The sequence below is a fragment of the Parasteatoda tepidariorum genome, chromosome 3 (assembly GCF_043381705.1).
Source record: "Parasteatoda tepidariorum isolate YZ-2023 chromosome 3, CAS_Ptep_4.0, whole genome shotgun sequence".
Taxonomy (NCBI): domain Eukaryota; kingdom Metazoa; phylum Arthropoda; class Arachnida; order Araneae; family Theridiidae; genus Parasteatoda; species Parasteatoda tepidariorum.
In genome coordinates, this window is record NC_092206.1 from 48468380 (window position 1) to 48487054 (window position 18675).

The 18675-nt window shown below is 27.4% G+C and overlaps 1 protein-coding gene across 27 annotated transcripts in view; it reads left to right on the plus strand.

Moving 5' to 3' along the window:
* LOC107452311 (cell adhesion molecule Dscam1) overlaps nt 1-18675 on the plus strand; it is a 113306-nt gene that overhangs the window by 69653 nt on the left and 24978 nt on the right. For 23 of the 27 annotated variants that reach the window (XM_071178573.1, XM_071178568.1, XM_071178588.1 and 20 more), the window contains 2 exons: nt 12990-13109; nt 14466-14633. In XM_071178573.1, coding sequence (XP_071034674.1) covers nt 12990-13109; nt 14466-14633 — 288 coding nt within the window. Of the gene's footprint in view, nt 1-358; nt 427-537; nt 609-831; nt 1126-1938; nt 1989-2099; nt 2195-3187; nt 3482-5428; nt 5477-5561; nt 5662-7606; nt 7901-9485; nt 9613-11995; nt 12296-12989; nt 13110-14465; nt 14634-18675 lie in introns of those variants that run through there. The other 4 variants (XM_043043117.2, XM_071178583.1, XM_071178576.1 and 1 more) reach the window with 4 other exon arrangements.

Consider the following 18675-nt stretch of genomic DNA (forward strand, 5'->3'; position numbering starts at 1 on the left):
TACTTATTGTATCCTATTACATGTCTATATTTAACTTATTATAAATGTATTGAAGTATGTTTTTAGTGTATTTTAAGTGTTTACATGATGATATTCTAAAACTCTATTTTAAATATTGTAATTACATATCATTATACCATAAAAAAAATTTTTTATAAAAATATTCCTTTATATTAGAATATAGTAGTTAAACAATTTAAAATTTTAAGAAATGTTGTTAGTAAAAGTATTTAAATTGTTTAAAATGGGTAAAGATTTGAAATTTTTCAAGCATTTATTTTCTATATATTAAATTAGTAGCTATCAAGAGAAAATGGCAACAGACCTTAAGTCCGATATGTGGCGCCACACTCGATGTGCTCCGAAATTACGGAAATGTACACACATTTTTTATTTACAGATACTACCAGTTTAAGGGACTCTCAAGTAAGTTTTATGTTTTACACCATTTTGCAACTCATTTTTTTTAATACTTTTATGACTTTTCGAAATGTATCAAAGAAAATTTGTTTATTAAAACGTTTTTTATTTGAATAGGCAAAACATGACACATCAAATGATGATATATAGCTTTACAACTTTGATAATTTTGATATGCATAATTACCGGTAAGTAACTCTTAATAATTCGACTGTAGACATCCTTGCATAAACATGTAGCAATCAAAGAATGTTGATTATATAATAAATATTTTTATTTATGACTGGTTTAAAATATTGTGCATATTTTTGAAACAAAAAAAACTATTTGATTGTAATTATAGTACTTAAGTAATAACCTAAAAGATGTGTATTGTTAAGGTGAAAATTAACTGTTCTTTTTTTTCGGTAGCACAATCTCAAGATGTTCCTATTCTGCATCCACTATCCATACCATTGGACCTTGGATTAGGCGATACCCTTGACATTGCGTGCAACTTAAAAAGAGGCACTATTCCTGTTATTTTTGAATGGAATTTCAATGGTTTACAACCCGATAAAAAATTGGGTGTACAAATTAACACATCACAAAAGCGATCTAATTATATCATTGATAGTATATCTGCATCTGATGTGGGGAATTACACATGTACTGTTTCTAATGAAGATGGATCACATACAGTTAGTGCAACACTGCATGTGGAAGGTAAAATTCAAGTCTTGTAAATAGGAATAAATGGTAATATTTATATAGAATGTTTAGCAATAAATGTGATAATTAGAGATGTAAAATATAAAAAACATTAAATAATAATGATTTCTTTTTCAATTAAATTTATGATATTATGTAAAATGTTATGTTTATTATTCCTTAACAAGTTTTTAAATACTCAATATTTTATTAATACATGAACAAATAGAAAAGCGTCACGTAATATAAATGTGCTTGCACCATGTATTACTAAGACTGCATATTTTATACACACCTTTTCTTAATACATCACATTAATTATAATATCGCATTCGAAATGTTTTAAAACTTTATTCATGTTTTATATTTTCGTTATACCAATATATAATGAGTCGGATTTAGAGTGAAATCGAAAATTTACTACTCATTTTTATTGAACTTTATTCAACTTTCGAAATATTTGTTTCAGAAAATATTAATTCTTGATTTTATGCTAAACTGTTTATCAATCCCTTCGAATACTATAATAACTATTCAAATGATTTACAATATGATGAAATAAGATGATGAAAATGCTGATTTAATGCTATTTTAATGAGTTACAATTATTCTATCTCATTTACTTTTTGTTTTCATGTCATTTTTCTTAAAAAAAAGTCCTAACTATATCTGCACGACTTCAATTCTACTTCAATTTCAGCACAACAACAAATATTTAAAGCTCTACGCATTAAATATTTGTGGACCTTTTTCATTGTTCTTGCATTTATAGATTATAAATTTTACCAAGTAACTTCTTATAATTTCGATATGTGGCGCTCCTAGCGCTTTTCGAAGTGTCAGGAAATACGAAGTATCATGTGTAAAGCGTCGTAAAGGTATGTTTGTTATTTAGATTATATATATTAAACACTACTGATTCTTCTCATGCATTTTTTCCAATGTATAAAACTGAAAATGATGTAAATATATCATTTTATCTTTTTCAGGAAATGTAAAGATCTGTATATCGAAGAAAAAAATAGCTCCATTATGTTTGCTTTAAGACTTATCTTTCTATTCATATTACAAGCATCCATTTATGGTAACATTTTCTACATTTATTTGTTTTGATTTTAATGTTTATTAGTTTTCTACATTAATTTTATACGCCTGACGTAAGCAAATCATTTATTTAATTCCTGTTTTAATATTGGTTAATGGTTTGGTAGTGGTTGAGTTTTGGCTAAATGGTTTTAATGAAATGCAAATGTTTTTGTCTTACTAATTAAAGGCTTCTATTCATTACTTATTACAAATCTACCTAAGTCTAGTTTAAGTTATGTTATTTATAAGATGCAGTTATATATAAATTATGCATGATTGTTTGTGCATACTAAATCGGAAACTTATTTGTCAACAAAATGATATGTTACGAAAAACGCAATGAAATATTAATGACTTATCTTTACTCGCAATGAAATATTAATGACTTTTCTTACTAATTAAAGGCTTCTATTGATTACTTATTACAAATCTACCTAAGTCTAGTTTAAGTTATGTTATTTATAAGATGCAGTTATATATAAATAATGTATGATTGTCTGTGCATACTAAATCGGAAACTTATTAGTCAACAAAATTGTATGTTACGAAAAACGCAATAAAATATTAATTTTTAAGTAAAACTCGTCCGTAAAATAAAACGTAACAACAGTTTTAATAATATTCACAATATACTTATTACAAATTGTAATGAGCATATTATTAAATTGTATCGTATTTATGGAAATTACATTTACATATAAAAATTTTCTTCAAAATTTAGATAAAAATGTTTTTTCAAAAATTTTATGTTTTTTTTAATTCTTATGTTCTTTTAATTTCATTTAAAGAACTTCAGACATTAAAACAAAATTTACGCCTAGTGCTTTCAGACAGATAAAAATAGGATTTTTTCTGTGCATATTTTGTTATATCGTTGCATATTTATTGTTGTACGTTATGCTCTAAAAAATTAGGAATTTAATACAGAATTTCTCAATAACAGTATATTTAGAATTCTTAATAAAGTGCCTAAATAAATTCTATTTTATAGCACAACCTTCTGAAGCTCCAATTCTTCATCCTCTTTTAATTCCTCCTGATCTTGGTCTTGGAGATAGTTTGGATATCATATGCAGTTTAAAGAGGGGCACTCTTCCCATAACATTTGAATGGATGTTGAACAATAAGAAGATTAATAATATTTCTGGAATAAAAATAAACACTTCTGAAAGAAGATCTGTTTTAGTAATACAAAACATTAGCATGGAATCTATAGGAAACTATTCCTGCAAAGCATCTAACAGTATTGCGTATGATAAAATATTAACTCAGCTCATTGTTGAAGGTATAATAGTGATAAATTTGACTATTATTATTTTCCAGTTAAATTGCAAAAAATTATCCTAACTTTAATTGATATTAATTACATTTATATTTCAATTTGACGTGTACATTGCAATTAATTATACAAATTTATAATGACAGTATGTAACGTTTTGTAGTATGAAAAAATTCATATCTCGTTTTACATTATATGCACACTATATTTCAGTCTAATGCCTAAATATTTATCGTATCAATTCTGTTTTGCAACTTTTAAAATATCATTTTTAAATATTATTAGACAATTACTTCGTCATATGAAACAAATCTTTCTAATATGTTTTTGAACTATAATACACTGGTTATCATAAATTAAGGAAAATTCACAAAAATCGCGATAACTCAAGAAATTACACATGGAATTTTATGAAACTTACCCACAATATACAACACATAGTAAGGTATTAAACAACATAAAAAGAAATTATCAGACATTAATAGTAGTATAGAAATTAGCACATGTATAAAATAAACAAATTGGAAGTATCGGTTTGCAATAGAAAAAGTACCTTTAATATGGAATATGATTGCCTCTAGAAGCAATACAGCACAAACAGCGATGTGTGATGCTTTCAATTATGCGGTCTATCAGTTCAATAGGAAGTGAGAGCCATTGCTCTTGTAAAGCAGTTGCAAGCGTGGCAAGGGTCTGAGGGGGCGGATTGATGGCAGATACACGCCTCCCTAGAGCATCCCAAACGTGCTCGATAGGATTCAAGTCCGGGGATCGAGCTGGCCACTCCATGCGAGTAATTGTTTCCTGTTGAAGATAATCATCAACAATGCGAGCTCTGTGTGGTCTTGCATTATCGTCCTGTAACAGGAAGCAATCACCAATTGCCCCGGCATATGGGCGCACATAAGCATCAAGGATGTTGTCTCGATAAACCTGAGCATTCACGGTTCCCCTTGGAAAGACATGGAGGTATGTGCGCCCTCCTAAGGATATGCCTCCCCAAACACAGACACTGCCTCTTCCGTATGCATCTCTTTCACGGATGTTTGATGGATGATAACGGGTCCCAGGTTCTCTCCATATCAAATAACGTCTACTGTCACTTTCTAGACTAAACCTGGACTCATCCGTAAAGAGAACAGGCCTCCATTGATCTGACGTCCAGTGGACATGTTGTCGGGCCCACTGCAAACGGTCTCTCCTATGGCGTGATGTGAGCGGCACGCAAATGGCTGGTCGTCTCGCATACAGACCACCTTCGTGGAGCCTTCTGCGCACAGTTGACGTTGACACCAACCTTCCGGTGGCTGCAGCAAGAGAGGATCTAAGATGTGTCGGAGTAGCGGTTCTATTCCTGCGTGCACTTAATGTCAAATATCGGTCATCGGCACTGGTCGTAACAGTTGGCCGTCCTTGACTGAACCTCCTAGATGCCGAATCTGTGGTTTGAAATTGCCTCCAAAGTCTATGAACCACAGATGGACTCACATTTAGCCATCTGGCCACTTCTGATTGACTCTGCCCTGCCTCTAGTCTCCCGATGGCTCTCCATCGTAGTTCTTCAGGCAAATGATGCCTAGAGGTCATTATTACGAATTGGCTATCTCAGATTTTCAATGTCGCAATCACAGTAAAATTTGTGTGCTTTCTCTCAAACTTGGACTTTTATGCTCCAGGCAGATGACGTAAGCCGAGTGCAGCGCCACTAATTTGCATATTGCAATTTTACTCAGCTACTCTTAGTGGACAACATATGCAAATTTTGCACGGTTTGGCTTACTTTTGAAAGAGTTATCGCTATTTTTGTGATTTTTCCTTAATTTATGATAACCAGTGTAGTTCTATTATGGAAAATAGTTTGCATGCTATTCGTTTTTTTATTGAAGAAAAACTAAATAAATGTGTTTTAATTCAAATTTATTTCGCGGAGTGGCGCTTCAGACACATTTGAATGCCTTTTGTTGATGCACATAACATGAAAGAGTCCTAGAAGTTTAGCAGGTAAGTTTCTAATATTTACTTGACTCTTGTCTATCGCTTAATTAATTGCTTAGTAGATATTTTATTATATTTATCTCTCTTTCAGATTTGGGCTTTATTGTACAGTTTACTAAAAATTAAGAAGATGAAATTGATCACATTTATAATCGTGATGTTTTCACAGCAAATGGTTTTGAAAAAATCTGGTAATACCTTCCATTTGAAATGTTTTATAATGTATTCAGATTGGTTTTACATTTAAATGTATCGTTTTTCTGTATGATTAAGATACCATGAACTTTTGTTACTATGTTATGCTCCCATTGATTGGTTATCGCACTATAAATTTATGTCATTACATTAGGCATTTGAAAATTCAGAACATGAACATCACACTTTTGAAGATGAATATCTAATAATTTCGTTTTTTTCTTTCCTTAAAATAATTTTATTTCCCTTGATTCAGAATTTTAAATGTAAGTTTTAAAATTACATCGATGCTGTGACCCGGACATTTTTACTATATAACTATTGATAATTTAATTTTATCTAACGTAATTGTATATCATTATGGAAATAATTTACCGTATGTAAATCGGTTTGTTTTCTTTATATATAACAAACATATGTTAAAAGTTGTAGCTAAATATCGTAAAAAATAAATCAGAAATTTGAAAATATCGCTAATAATATAGTTTTTTCGAAACTTTTAGAATGCATTTCATTGATATATTTGAAATTATATAACAACGTTTACGAAGGTAACGTAATGTATGTCAAATAGCTCTTTAGAATAGATAAAATGATTAAAAAAAACAACAGGTTAACAAGGTTTAAATTAAAAACATGTCATAGAGTACAAAAATGCTATACCTATTTTTTTAAACTATATCTTGTATATTTCAGTCTGAAGACTTTTAATTCCATTATAGTTATTCCATTAAGTATAATATTCTTTTTATTTTATTACACATGTTTAATTTATCGTTCCTTTAATTATTTTTATGGTACATGGCACATTAATTTTTATTAAAAGTTCCCTATTATACTTCGAATTTAAATCAATGTAATACTCATGTTTATGTGACAGAACATCAAATTGCCAAAATGTCTATTGCAATAAAGGCTGTTCAATTATTTCATTCTCAAATTTATCATTTTTTAAAAATATTTTGTGATAATACGAAATACCCTGATGTATTTTTATTAACCAGCAAATAAAATTTTTAAAAATTTAATTTGTTGCATGAAAGCTGTAATTTATGTAACTTAAATACATATATGCTATAAACTATAATTGAAAGAGCTCTAGTTGAATTTAAGTTGGATAGTTGACTTTAAGTTTCCAGTTGACTAGTTAACTTTATAATTAAGCTAATAAGTTTAAGTTTATAAAATTAGTTGTTAACTTTAGTTTCAGTCAGAATTCCCCCCGCTGTAAAAGTAAATTTAATTAAATGAGCCTTAACGCACCTGTAAATCATGTTGAACTAGTAAGGTAATTTATATATTAAAATCTATGGGGAACGTTTGGGCCTAAGGATAGCATAATTTGATTTAAATGGTAAAATGCATATTTTCTTGGCTAGCTGCTAAAATACATAAATTGACTAAATAGCTGCATTCCCTTTAAATATAGAAACTATACAACATAAATTATGATTTAGTATTGAATTTTAAATTCAAAATAATGTATTTAACTTGTATTTGTTTTAAAGCATTTTTTTTTTAAATTTTATGAAAATCTTTGGATTTTATTTTTAATTAAAATCAAACAAATTTACTTTGATTGCGTAAATTTCGATATCAGATTTTGTAACGCAAAGTTCAAAAGGGTTTCTTCAAACCCTATAAAAGATTTCATTTGACTCAATCTCAATAAATTAATATCTTAATATAATCTCTTTCAAATATTTACTCTTTTGTTTTTTAAATCCATATAACTTTTTAATTGAGACTGATTAATTACCAGGTTTATTATTTAATTTTCTTTCTCTATATGAAACAGTTAACTTTTGTTGTGAGCTATAATTTCAAAGCTATTTTTCTATTATTGTAAAAATTGCATTTTTATATTATGCACTCGCATCTTAATAAGCTTTAAATAACTTAGAGATAGCATAAACTTAAACATTATTTTTAACTTTACAGTATTTGCGGCAAGTATCCCTGTTCTTCATCCACTACATTTTCCACCAGAACTGATACTTGGAGACAGTTTGGATATGGTTTGTAGTTTAAAAAGAGGAAAGATTCCAATAACATTTGAGTGGAAGTTAAATAACAAAAAAATTTCTGACATATTTGGAGTAGTTATCAATACTTCTGAGAGAAAATCGAGTTTTTCGATACAAAAGATTCAATACGAACATATAGGAAATTATTCATGTAAGGCATACAATGATGACGGTTTTGATGAAGTTAGTGCTGAACTTAAAGTGGAAGGTATAGTATCAAACATATGTAAATGACGGAAATTTTTCATGTATAACTAATCAATTCATTTTCATAGTCTTATATTAAGTAAAATATAAATTTAGATCATATATTATGATCAAAAATATTTTTATACCTCTTGTTGAAAATTACCCAATTTTTTTTAATTTCCGTGCATATATTTTACTCAATAAAATATTTTTAGCTTAAAATGATTCGTATTTGTGTGCATTTAAATCTGATAATTAAATAAGCCATCTGAAATATACATGATTATTACTGATTTTAGGGATTATTTTCTTGATGTTAATAATTGTTTCACAAAAATGTTATATGATAATGGGAATAGTTTCTAATTGTACAGTTTTCCGTAAAAATTCTGAAGAAAATTTCGAATACTTCTTATTTGTAAATAGAAAAAATGTAAGTCTCATAAAAAGTGTTCTAATATTTACAATATATTGTTAAAACATCAGGAAAATAATTTGCCTGTATGTATGATATGTTATAAGATTATAGTTTTTTTCTAACTTTACTGCTAATACTTACACTTTCAGAACTATATCTATTCATACATCATTAATAATTATTGTGGTATTATAGGATAATAAATTATACTACAAAATGCATTATATTATTAATATGTCAACATGTAATGCTCTAATAAAACACAGTGACAAGACACACAGAGATATAATTGCATTCCCGCCCAGTTATGCAAGTAGTTATAATAGCCGATCATTATAATTAATAATATATCATAAAGATATTGTATCATTAATTATAATTTTATCTATATGATATATCTTTATGATGTATCATTAAAGAAGCTATCATTATTCATATAAAATATTTTTCATTGCACATGAATGTGCGCAAAAATTTCGAAAGTATAAAAAAATTATGTGTAATCAAATTTTATACCGTATTTTTATTATAAATTTGTACACATTAATGGTCTTAAAAATTTCAACGCCCGTGAGCGTAGTGATATATTATGCCATACACGTCTAGGAAATCAAGCATATATGTTCCTTATGCTATGTAAATTAGCAAAATTATGATCTTAACGTTGAATTTAGTCATTACTATGCCAAAAAAAATTTGAAAATGCATTTTCCTTTAAGCTTTAAATAACAATGTATATATTTTGTAAATATATAATACATTTTAACATATATACAAAATGCAATACGTTTTATAGTACATTATAAAAGGAATTATTCTGTGTCGTAAGTTATTTTTTACCGTTAAATTTTACCGTATCTTTTCATTTACTTGAATGAACAATAAATTATTTTGAAAAATTTCTATTGTTACGTTTTATTAGTATAACACAAAGTTCACTTTATTTGTAATTAACTCGCACTTCACATTCATACGAGAACCGGCTGAAGCTGAATAATACTTATTTCAAATATATTTATTCATTTTTTCGGGTTTATTCTTATAAAACTAACTCATTGATGAATTTTTTGTAATTTAAATTTATTAAGTTGATTCTTGTGTGTTTCTTTTTAATTCGATATTACAACGATGTGTGGCGCTGGTTCACCTTAGTGATCACCATCAAACGACCAAAAATACTGCTCATATATCTATAAATGTACAGTTTGCACTGTTTGTCGATTGCTTATTACGAAGAAGATTGCATCTGAAAACTCTGATGATTTGCATCAATTTGTTACTGCTTATTGTCTCCTTTATGATATGTTACAAAGGTAAGCTATATAATTTATTTAAATCATTACTAACGAATATATTTAAACATATTTGAAAATTCAGTCTAAAGCGTTATTCAGTATAATTGCCATTTATGAATATAACCTAAAAATTTAATAATTTTTTGCCAAAAAGTGTTCTTTATTTTTAAAGTATTTAATATTGCTGTTTCATATTAATGCTTACATAATCTTTTACACCTCAAATCACATACTTTTTTACATTCAACAAATTGAACCATGTTTTTTATTTAAAAAAAATAACTAAATAAAGATATTTGCTACTAGTTCAAACTTCTTCAATGGTTCATGTTTGCCATCGAAACAAAACACTATGACTTTTATACTTTCGTCATTTTAGCATAATTTCTTGAATATTTAACAGATCTTTTTCTAATCTGATTCAAATGGTCTTACCTTTTCAAGTATCAAAATTGAGCATTATAAGTTTAACATCAAATATGCAAAAAAATGTTTTTAAAGCAAAACTAAATATAAAAGTTGAATAAATCTACAAGAAGAAAGTTTGATAGCGGTATAAAAGTAATAAAAAAAATTAAATTTTATATTAATTAAAATTAAATATTGATTTTTAAACGTAATCTTATTTTTGTACATATTCTTGTAACATTTTATAGCTTTTTATAAAGTTCAATAGCACAAATACCTTTTTTTTATATGTTTTACTTAAAGATTTATATAATTTAGTTGTCCTTTACTTTTGAAATCATTGATTACTATGGTGTTTGAAGAAAGAAAGTCCTTTTTTTCAGTTTTTTTTTCATGATATACATTGTTATATAACACAAAAAGAAAACTATAAAAAAATAATGCCACTTATTAATACGAATCTAGTAAATATTATTAATGTTTTATATAATTATTTCTTACTAATTATTTTTATATAATATAATTATTTCTATACAATATAATTATTTCTATACAATATAATTATTCTATGTAATATAATATTATATAATTATTTCTTGATTAATTAATATTTTAAAGTTTTAGAACTGCTTAGTTAAATGAATAAGTTATAACTCTTAGTTGAGGCATAAAGAAATTCAGGAGAGTAATATACATAAATATAATTACTATCATTAAAAATCAAAGCTCAGATGCAAATGAAAAATTATTATTACATTTGTCTATAAACCAATCTTTAATTAATTGCATTAAACCAATATTTTAAAAAATACAACTTTTATTTTGTAGGTAAGAAAAAAAATTAGTTAAATGCAAAAAAATAAAATAAAACAATTTTAATAATATCGCAGCATAACTTTCTTCCTTTTCCTTTATTTTTTGTTACACTGCGGCTTTATAAAATTACTCAATTCCTTATTTATGATTCGAATCATAATCAAAGCCATATTTTAATACACTTTTTATCACACATAGGCTATAAATAAAAATATAATCAAAAGTATCTGAATGATATCGAAAAACATATGACTATTTATAAACATTGATGCCGTTGTTTAAACTATTTTTGTTTAAAAATGATTTTCTAATCGATAAAGATCACCTAAACAATCAAACTTCAAGTATACAGATAATCTGCATTGAGTTTAATGTATATATATTTTAAGATACCTAGCCAAAAATGAATAATTAAAAGTGTACATATTTAAGGTAAGGATTAATATTAAAACGAAGGCGAAACAAATTATTTATCCAAATCTTTCAAACAATTCGTAAAAACATTTGAGAGTAAAAAATCAGAACCAGTGTGATTGCTTGATAAAATTCGATGTGTTCCTAATTAGGCCCTTTTAACTTCTCTACGTTGCTTAGAGAAATCAATTGATATTTATATAAGTTGGTTCCACCTAGAATAGTTCTGTTTTGAATAGTTGGATTTTGTTGTCATTTTTGTTTTGACTCGCTTAAATATTAATTGACAACCCCTAATGTGCATAATTTTATACTTATTTTATAGTTCCTCTTTGGCATGAATTCTAAAAATATGTAAAAAGATAATCATTACGAAACAGTCATTATATTATGTATTGGTTACTCTAAATAAATAGTAATTGATTTTTAAACAAGTGTAAAATTATCGTTATTCAGAACATCAATTATGACATTTGCAAAACTTAATTGTGATAAAAATCATAACAAATATTGAATTTTGCAACAAATAAGCTCCAAATAAAAAAATTTCTCATTAAATTTTATTTTATTTTTTGTATTTTTGCTCATTTTTTTCGTCATGGGGCTGTCTTCTAATTTTATCTCAAATAAGCTCTATAGAATTTCTTTTATTTTATGAAAATGATAATTATTTTAGATATAAATCCATAAAAAACAATTTTAGTAGTAACTTACTTTTAGTATTAACTCTTAAAAATTGATATAGAATATTTCCTTCTTTCAGAAACGATCTGTGAAAAACCGTTATTGTATACAATGTTTGTACCACCTGGAATTGTGCTTGGAGATCCAGTGGATTTGACTTGCAGTCTGAAAAAAGGGACGTTACCAGTGGAATTTACTTGGTTACTTGATGGAAAGGATATTAAAAATTCCATTGAAAAATCTGTGAGAATTACGCATAACACTAGAAGATCAATGTGTAACATAGAGAATGTTACTGCTTTGAATATAGGAAACTATACTTGCCGAGCTTCGAACAATTTCGGTTTTGACAGTCAGAGCGTTCTCGTACAAGTCGAAGGTGGAAGCCTTATTTTAACATATTTTTTTTCTTAAATTTGCGATAAAACTTAAACTTATCATGCGTTTTAACTCTATAAGTAAAACTGCCCTGTGAATTATGTAACATGTTTCTATATATTTTTAAAGTTATTGAATCTAGAACAAACAGTCTTCAAAAGAAGATTGAAAGAAGATGGGGTTTTGATGGCATCAAGGAGATTGGCGCTTTTACAATGCTGATATTGACCTAATATGTGCATTCCTTTCGTAATTGTAGGAAAACATGATAATAAATTGCTACTGAATATACAGTTATAATTTTTTTAATTTCTATGTCTTCATAATTCAATTAAATGCTTTGATTGAACTGAAATTTTTGCTAGTTTGAAAACTTTATTTATGTTTGTATAAATAAATATTTAAAAATATATTATTCAATGAAATTCAAACTTATATTCGCATTTATAATGTATGTACTGTGAAATGTGTATAACAAATATGCATGTAAAGCGAGTTTTTAAATGTATCATTAAACATTTTTGTTAATATTAAATTTAAATTTTATTTAATAATATAGAAACAGTATACTTCTATTTATTATGTTATATTTTTATTTTCAGATTTAATTCAATTGAGTGTAATCTCCATTGTTTATGAATAAATAATCTATTTTTTCAAAAATCTTCAGAATTTAACTTTTATATTTATTTCAGTGCCACCGCATTGGTCCAAAGAACCTATGGATACCACAGCTGCTAAAGGATCAGGATTGGTTGTAGACTGTATTGCCACAGGTCATCCATCTCCCAGAGTCTCCTGGAGTAGGCAAAAAGGTTTGAATTAGTTGGAAGTTTATTAAAGTTTAAAAAAAATGTGAGGTTGTACAACCATTTCTCCAAAAAATACTATGCGTTTCAAATATTTTATCGATTCAACAAATTCTATGATTTGAAAAATGAAATTACTTAAGCGATGGGAATATTTAATAAATCAAGATTAAAAAGACATTTAAAATATTAAATATCATGGAATTTCAATGGCAGGCACACTAATTATTTTACGATTACAAAAGATTACAAAAATGACAGCCCTGATACTCATTTAATATTATTTAATTATAGAAGTAAATAGATAACAGCCACATACTAATATAGAAAGAGCTGTGTATGTTTATGAGTTGTACATTCTGAAAACAACCTCCATAATATTCAACCTGCTGCCATAAACATATTGTTCGAAGCTTCAACTTAAAAATGTTCATTTCCGTTACTGAAAAATTAGTTTAAATATATGGAATCAAATTGAAGAAAAATAAGATTTTATATTTTAGAAAGCAAATAAAATTGCCTATGTAAAACTCAGTTATTGGCAGAGTCCTAAATCCTTTACACTATCAAAGAAAAAATCTCATAATTCTCATATATATATATATATATATAAGGTTGNCAAAATGACAAAGCTATATATATATATATATATATATATATATATAAAGTGTAGTATAGTTTACCTGTATTAATTCTTTATAAGTTTATGAAACATGTATAAAAACACAATTTCTAAATTTTTTGATTGATTTTAAAATGAAAATTACTTCTTTTTTTAAACATAGATACGGAAGTATTTTTCATTTTATGTTAAGCTCAATTATTATTACTTGTTTTTACGTATGAAAAAGTTTTCTAAACTATAATTTTATCAGCAATTAACAGCCTGACATCTTACTCTTACACAGCCTTATAATGCTAATCACACAGTCTTATAATGCTTATAATGCTAATATAGCAGAATAAAATTTTTAAATACAAGAATGATACCATTGCTAGTTGATTACAATGTGAGCAATATTTATTATGAATAAAAATTCTGAGAAATAATGCGTACGTGTAATGAAAACAAAAAAAATAAGAAAAGTTTAGTTTCGATTCATTGTAGTACAATAAAACGTGTTTATTTTAATACGTTGCATCAGCAATAAAAAAAACTTTCCACTGAGATAAGACAGTATTGTAATTTTTACAGACCTGTACTTTCTATAATCTGCCTACAATAAGTACATGTAGCTCTCTTAAAGTTAATAGCTTTAGCGAGCTACACGAACTTTTGAAGATTGAAACACTTTGAAGTTGTTTCATAATAATAATGAACAATAACATTGCTTTTAGAATTAACATTAATTTTACAACTAGGTGCAGAAATGAGAGAGCAGATTCGAAACGAGGGTCAATGGACAACTGCGTCTAACGGCTCGATTGTTTTCTCTAGAATAGAAGAATCAGATGCTGGGACATATGTATGTGAAGCTCACAATGGTATAGGATCCGGGACTTCCAAAACTATTCAAATCAGTGTGCACTGTAAGTAAGGATGATAGCATTTTCATTTTATAATTATGATAGCATTATGAAGTAAATATTATAATACACATACAGGCTTTGTCGAAAAAATATTATGTCAGTAATTTTACCTTATAACAAATGACGCATCGCAATTTTCCAGACTAATTGATCTGTGGAGATGTTAGCTTACATATAAAGAGCAGCTTACTAACTTCCAACTATCCGAAAAGCAAAGATAATCATTTTCTAGAAACTTGTTTTCGTTTTCCTTGCAAGCAGTGATATAACGCCTCATGGAACAAAATTATTGACACTAATTTATTTAATTTTTTATTTATTTATTTTTTGTGAAACTTTGAAAATTTGAAGTGAGAAATTATTCCCGTGATAAAGATGGTATTTGGTGATGATTATTTATCGGAACTACCACAGGGACAAGGGGTTTTTTTTGAGAAAATATGGATGGAAACCGCATTGGAAAGCCATTAACGAGCACCTCTAAAGAAAACGTGACACGTGTGAATCAAATCTTGAGCTCAAACCGTCGTTAGGATGACCGTCTTTTTCCAAGCAGTTCACACTAAGCAGGCCTTCGAGGAGGACTTCTTGGTGGAATTAATACGCATTTGCGTTACATGCAAAGGAAAACCTCCCTCGGTAACTCAGAAAGTAAAGAAATTATAACACTTGGGAAATTTTATGTCTGCACTGAGATTAGGAAAATTTGGGAGGAGCAGAATTTGTATTTGGTGATGATTGCTTACCGGAAGGTCAAGTCTACCAGTGGGACAAGGCATTTTTTAAAACTATGACAAAATAATTGATTGATCAAACCAGCTCTGAAAAGCTATCAAAGAGCATATTTATAAAAAAAAACGTGTCATGTCTGAATAAAGTCTAGAACTCAGACAGTCGTTTGAGTGACCGTTTTATGGCAAAGACACTAAGCAGACGAAAAATTATCGTTTACAAGATTTTGATGATCAATCTGCTGAGGCAAAAATTTCTGGAAAAAAAAGCCATGTCTCTTCTTCCTCCTTATGATCTGCTTTATAGATGACACAAATATATTAACGGTTACTCAGCTCTACAATACTACATGGCTACTTTAAATTTCTCCCTAATTTCTTGATAATCCGAAAAAGGATATAATTCCAGAACAGTGGGATATCAAGGTGTTAAAATATATTTTGGAAAAGATCTAACCTGACATTTTTCGTGGCTAAAAATGTCGTTGAAAACAATGTATCAACATAGAAGAAGCCAACTTTTAAACTTTTAATGTGAGTGAATCAGTAAATACTTTTTATCGACCAACTATAATTGGTTTTCAGGCAAACCATGTATATGTATATTGTACCATATAATCCATGTATGTGAAAATACTAATAAGGATAATTGCTTCACTTTCTACATCGAAAGATTATTGTATTTGTTACAGTGAAATCTATGTTCCTGAGAGATATGGCATATTTTAGCATTTTCAAATATTCACATGGTCAATTGATTGGAAAACCAAAATAATTTCTAAATATTAACATCTTAACTTGCACCAGCAAAAGATATTGTCTTGCTCCAGCGATTATTCTAATACATAAGAATACAGCCGAAATGTTAGGTCATTCACCGTAAATGATAAATAAGGTATAACATAGACATTCTTTAATTTCCGTCTTTTTCAGTAACATGAGTGAATTAGCATATCAAATCTTAAATAAATGGGAAACTTTTAAAAACTTATTTTAACTCAATTCAATATCCAAATCAGCTTTGTTAGCTCAGTAAAGATGTGCTGTCAGAAGTTAGTCCACGATTGAAACAAACATGCTTTTTTTTACTATTTTCGAATGTATTAATATTTGGAACACAAATGTTTTAATAATTGTTTCAACAAAACAAACCGTTCTTACAATATTTTGGACAACAAAAGGAGGGAAAAAAAACTTCATTCACGCATAAACATTTTTTTCGAGAGATTCTTATTTTTGATCCTTAAAATATTGAAGTTGTCGCAATTTATAAAATGAGGTTTTAATAGCTTATCCAAAAGAGAGGTTTAAAGTTACTTTAGGAGAAAAGTATTTTTATCGTTATTTACTATTTTATTTAATAAGGAACAAACAACATTTGAATTGCAAAATACAAAACTTTGTACAACAAACTAAACTACATAGTTTTTATTAAGAAAATCGGTCGAATATTTTCTGAGAGTTAAAAGAACTCATTTTTTTAAATTTTTATTTCTTATGATTATTCAATCGCCTTATTAAATTTTGAATGTTAGCTTTAAAATACATAATATTACATATTGTAAAAATTTGTTATACTTTTCTAGTTGAATGCTTGTTTTTCTTACGGGGTGAATAAAATAATAAAATAATCAATAAACCACTATAATACTACGAAACTATGCACAAAACTAAAAAGCAAATGTCGAAATAATTAAAAATGTTAAAATAATTCCAATTATTTATTATTATTTTTTGCTCAATCCTGAGCTTTACGTTATTATATTAAGCAAAACACATTTTTTTTAGTTTATTTCAATGAAATAAAGATTAACAGTATTTGAAATCACTTGTCACAATATGCTACTAATCGAGGCCAACTTAACACGTTTCTCTTACATGAATTAGCACCGTTTATCTATTAAACTTGCTTTTTAATACATAGTTTGTTTTTCATTTCAATTAGTATCTATTGCAAAAATTAATAAAGCATCATTGACGATAATAAAGTATGCCGATTATTTATGGGATCCCCCTAAGCGAATAGATACTATTTCTCTATTGTTTTTGGTTTTAAGTACAAAGCTTTTTTTTTTCAATTGGAACCTATTATTAAAATTAATCAAGCATCATTGGTGTCAATAATATAGCGAATTTTTTTTTGTTTATCTTAAGCCAATTAGTACTATTTCCCATAATTTTTGCTTTTTAACGCATATTTTATTACTTTTTATTTTATTTACCGTTGATTTTAAATTATTTAGTTTTAAAGAAACGCGTTTTAAGAGCATAACTATAAGGAAAATAAACACGTGATTTCAAACAATTTAAGAAACACTAATTCATTGACGTAATTTACTTATGCTTGCACATGAGTTTATTTGACATAACGAATAAAGTATAATTAAGTATTAAAAAATGTGCAGTAAATTTCTGTTTTGATTAAAGAGAAACCATAATCTAGCAGACATCAACGACGTTATATTTAAAATTTCTGATAAAACAGTATCACTCAAGACTTATTTACATTACTGGCTGGTAGGCATAGAAACAATAGCAACCAATGAGAAAATTATATTTTTTAAACAGCTCTACCAAATGAACTAATTGAAAATTTTGAACAAATTTCAGAATCAGGAGCCTCTTCTAGTTATACTATTGAACCATATTTTTTCTATTCTACATTTTGTAGTTCAAAAATTTAAAAAGAATAAGTTATATTTATTTAGAGAAATTACACTTTTATGTATCGTTTTGTAACTGAAATGAGCTGTTATTTTTATGATTAGCATACTAAAGCTTAAATCTTTATAATTAAAATTATTGGATTAAAACCAAATGGTTATATTAAAAATTATTAAAAATTATCTTTTTAGTTGATTGTACATATTTCCTATCAATTGCAAAAATAAAAAAAATATTAAACCATTCGCATTATTATTTATACATAATGGAAACAAATGAGGTGGGACGCTAAAATGAGTATCTAGCATTCTTCACTGTTAGAATATTTATTCTAAAATTATGATAAAATAAACGGTAGCAGTTTGCCCATCGAATTAACCATAAAGTTTACAGATGAAAACATTTTTCACCTTTACGGTTTTGAAACAGCTCACAATTAGTATGGTTATAAAATGAATACGGAATTATATAGTTTTTCACCATTTACTGCTAGCATGGTTTCAAAACCATAAAAAAAGAACTTTAACAGGACATTGGAGACAGGCTTTTCGTTGGATAATAGGCATTGGAGAGCGCAGTATACACATTGAAAAGTGCAGGAAACCGGAAACTCTGCATCTGTTGAAAGAAATGGATGAAATTTTTTG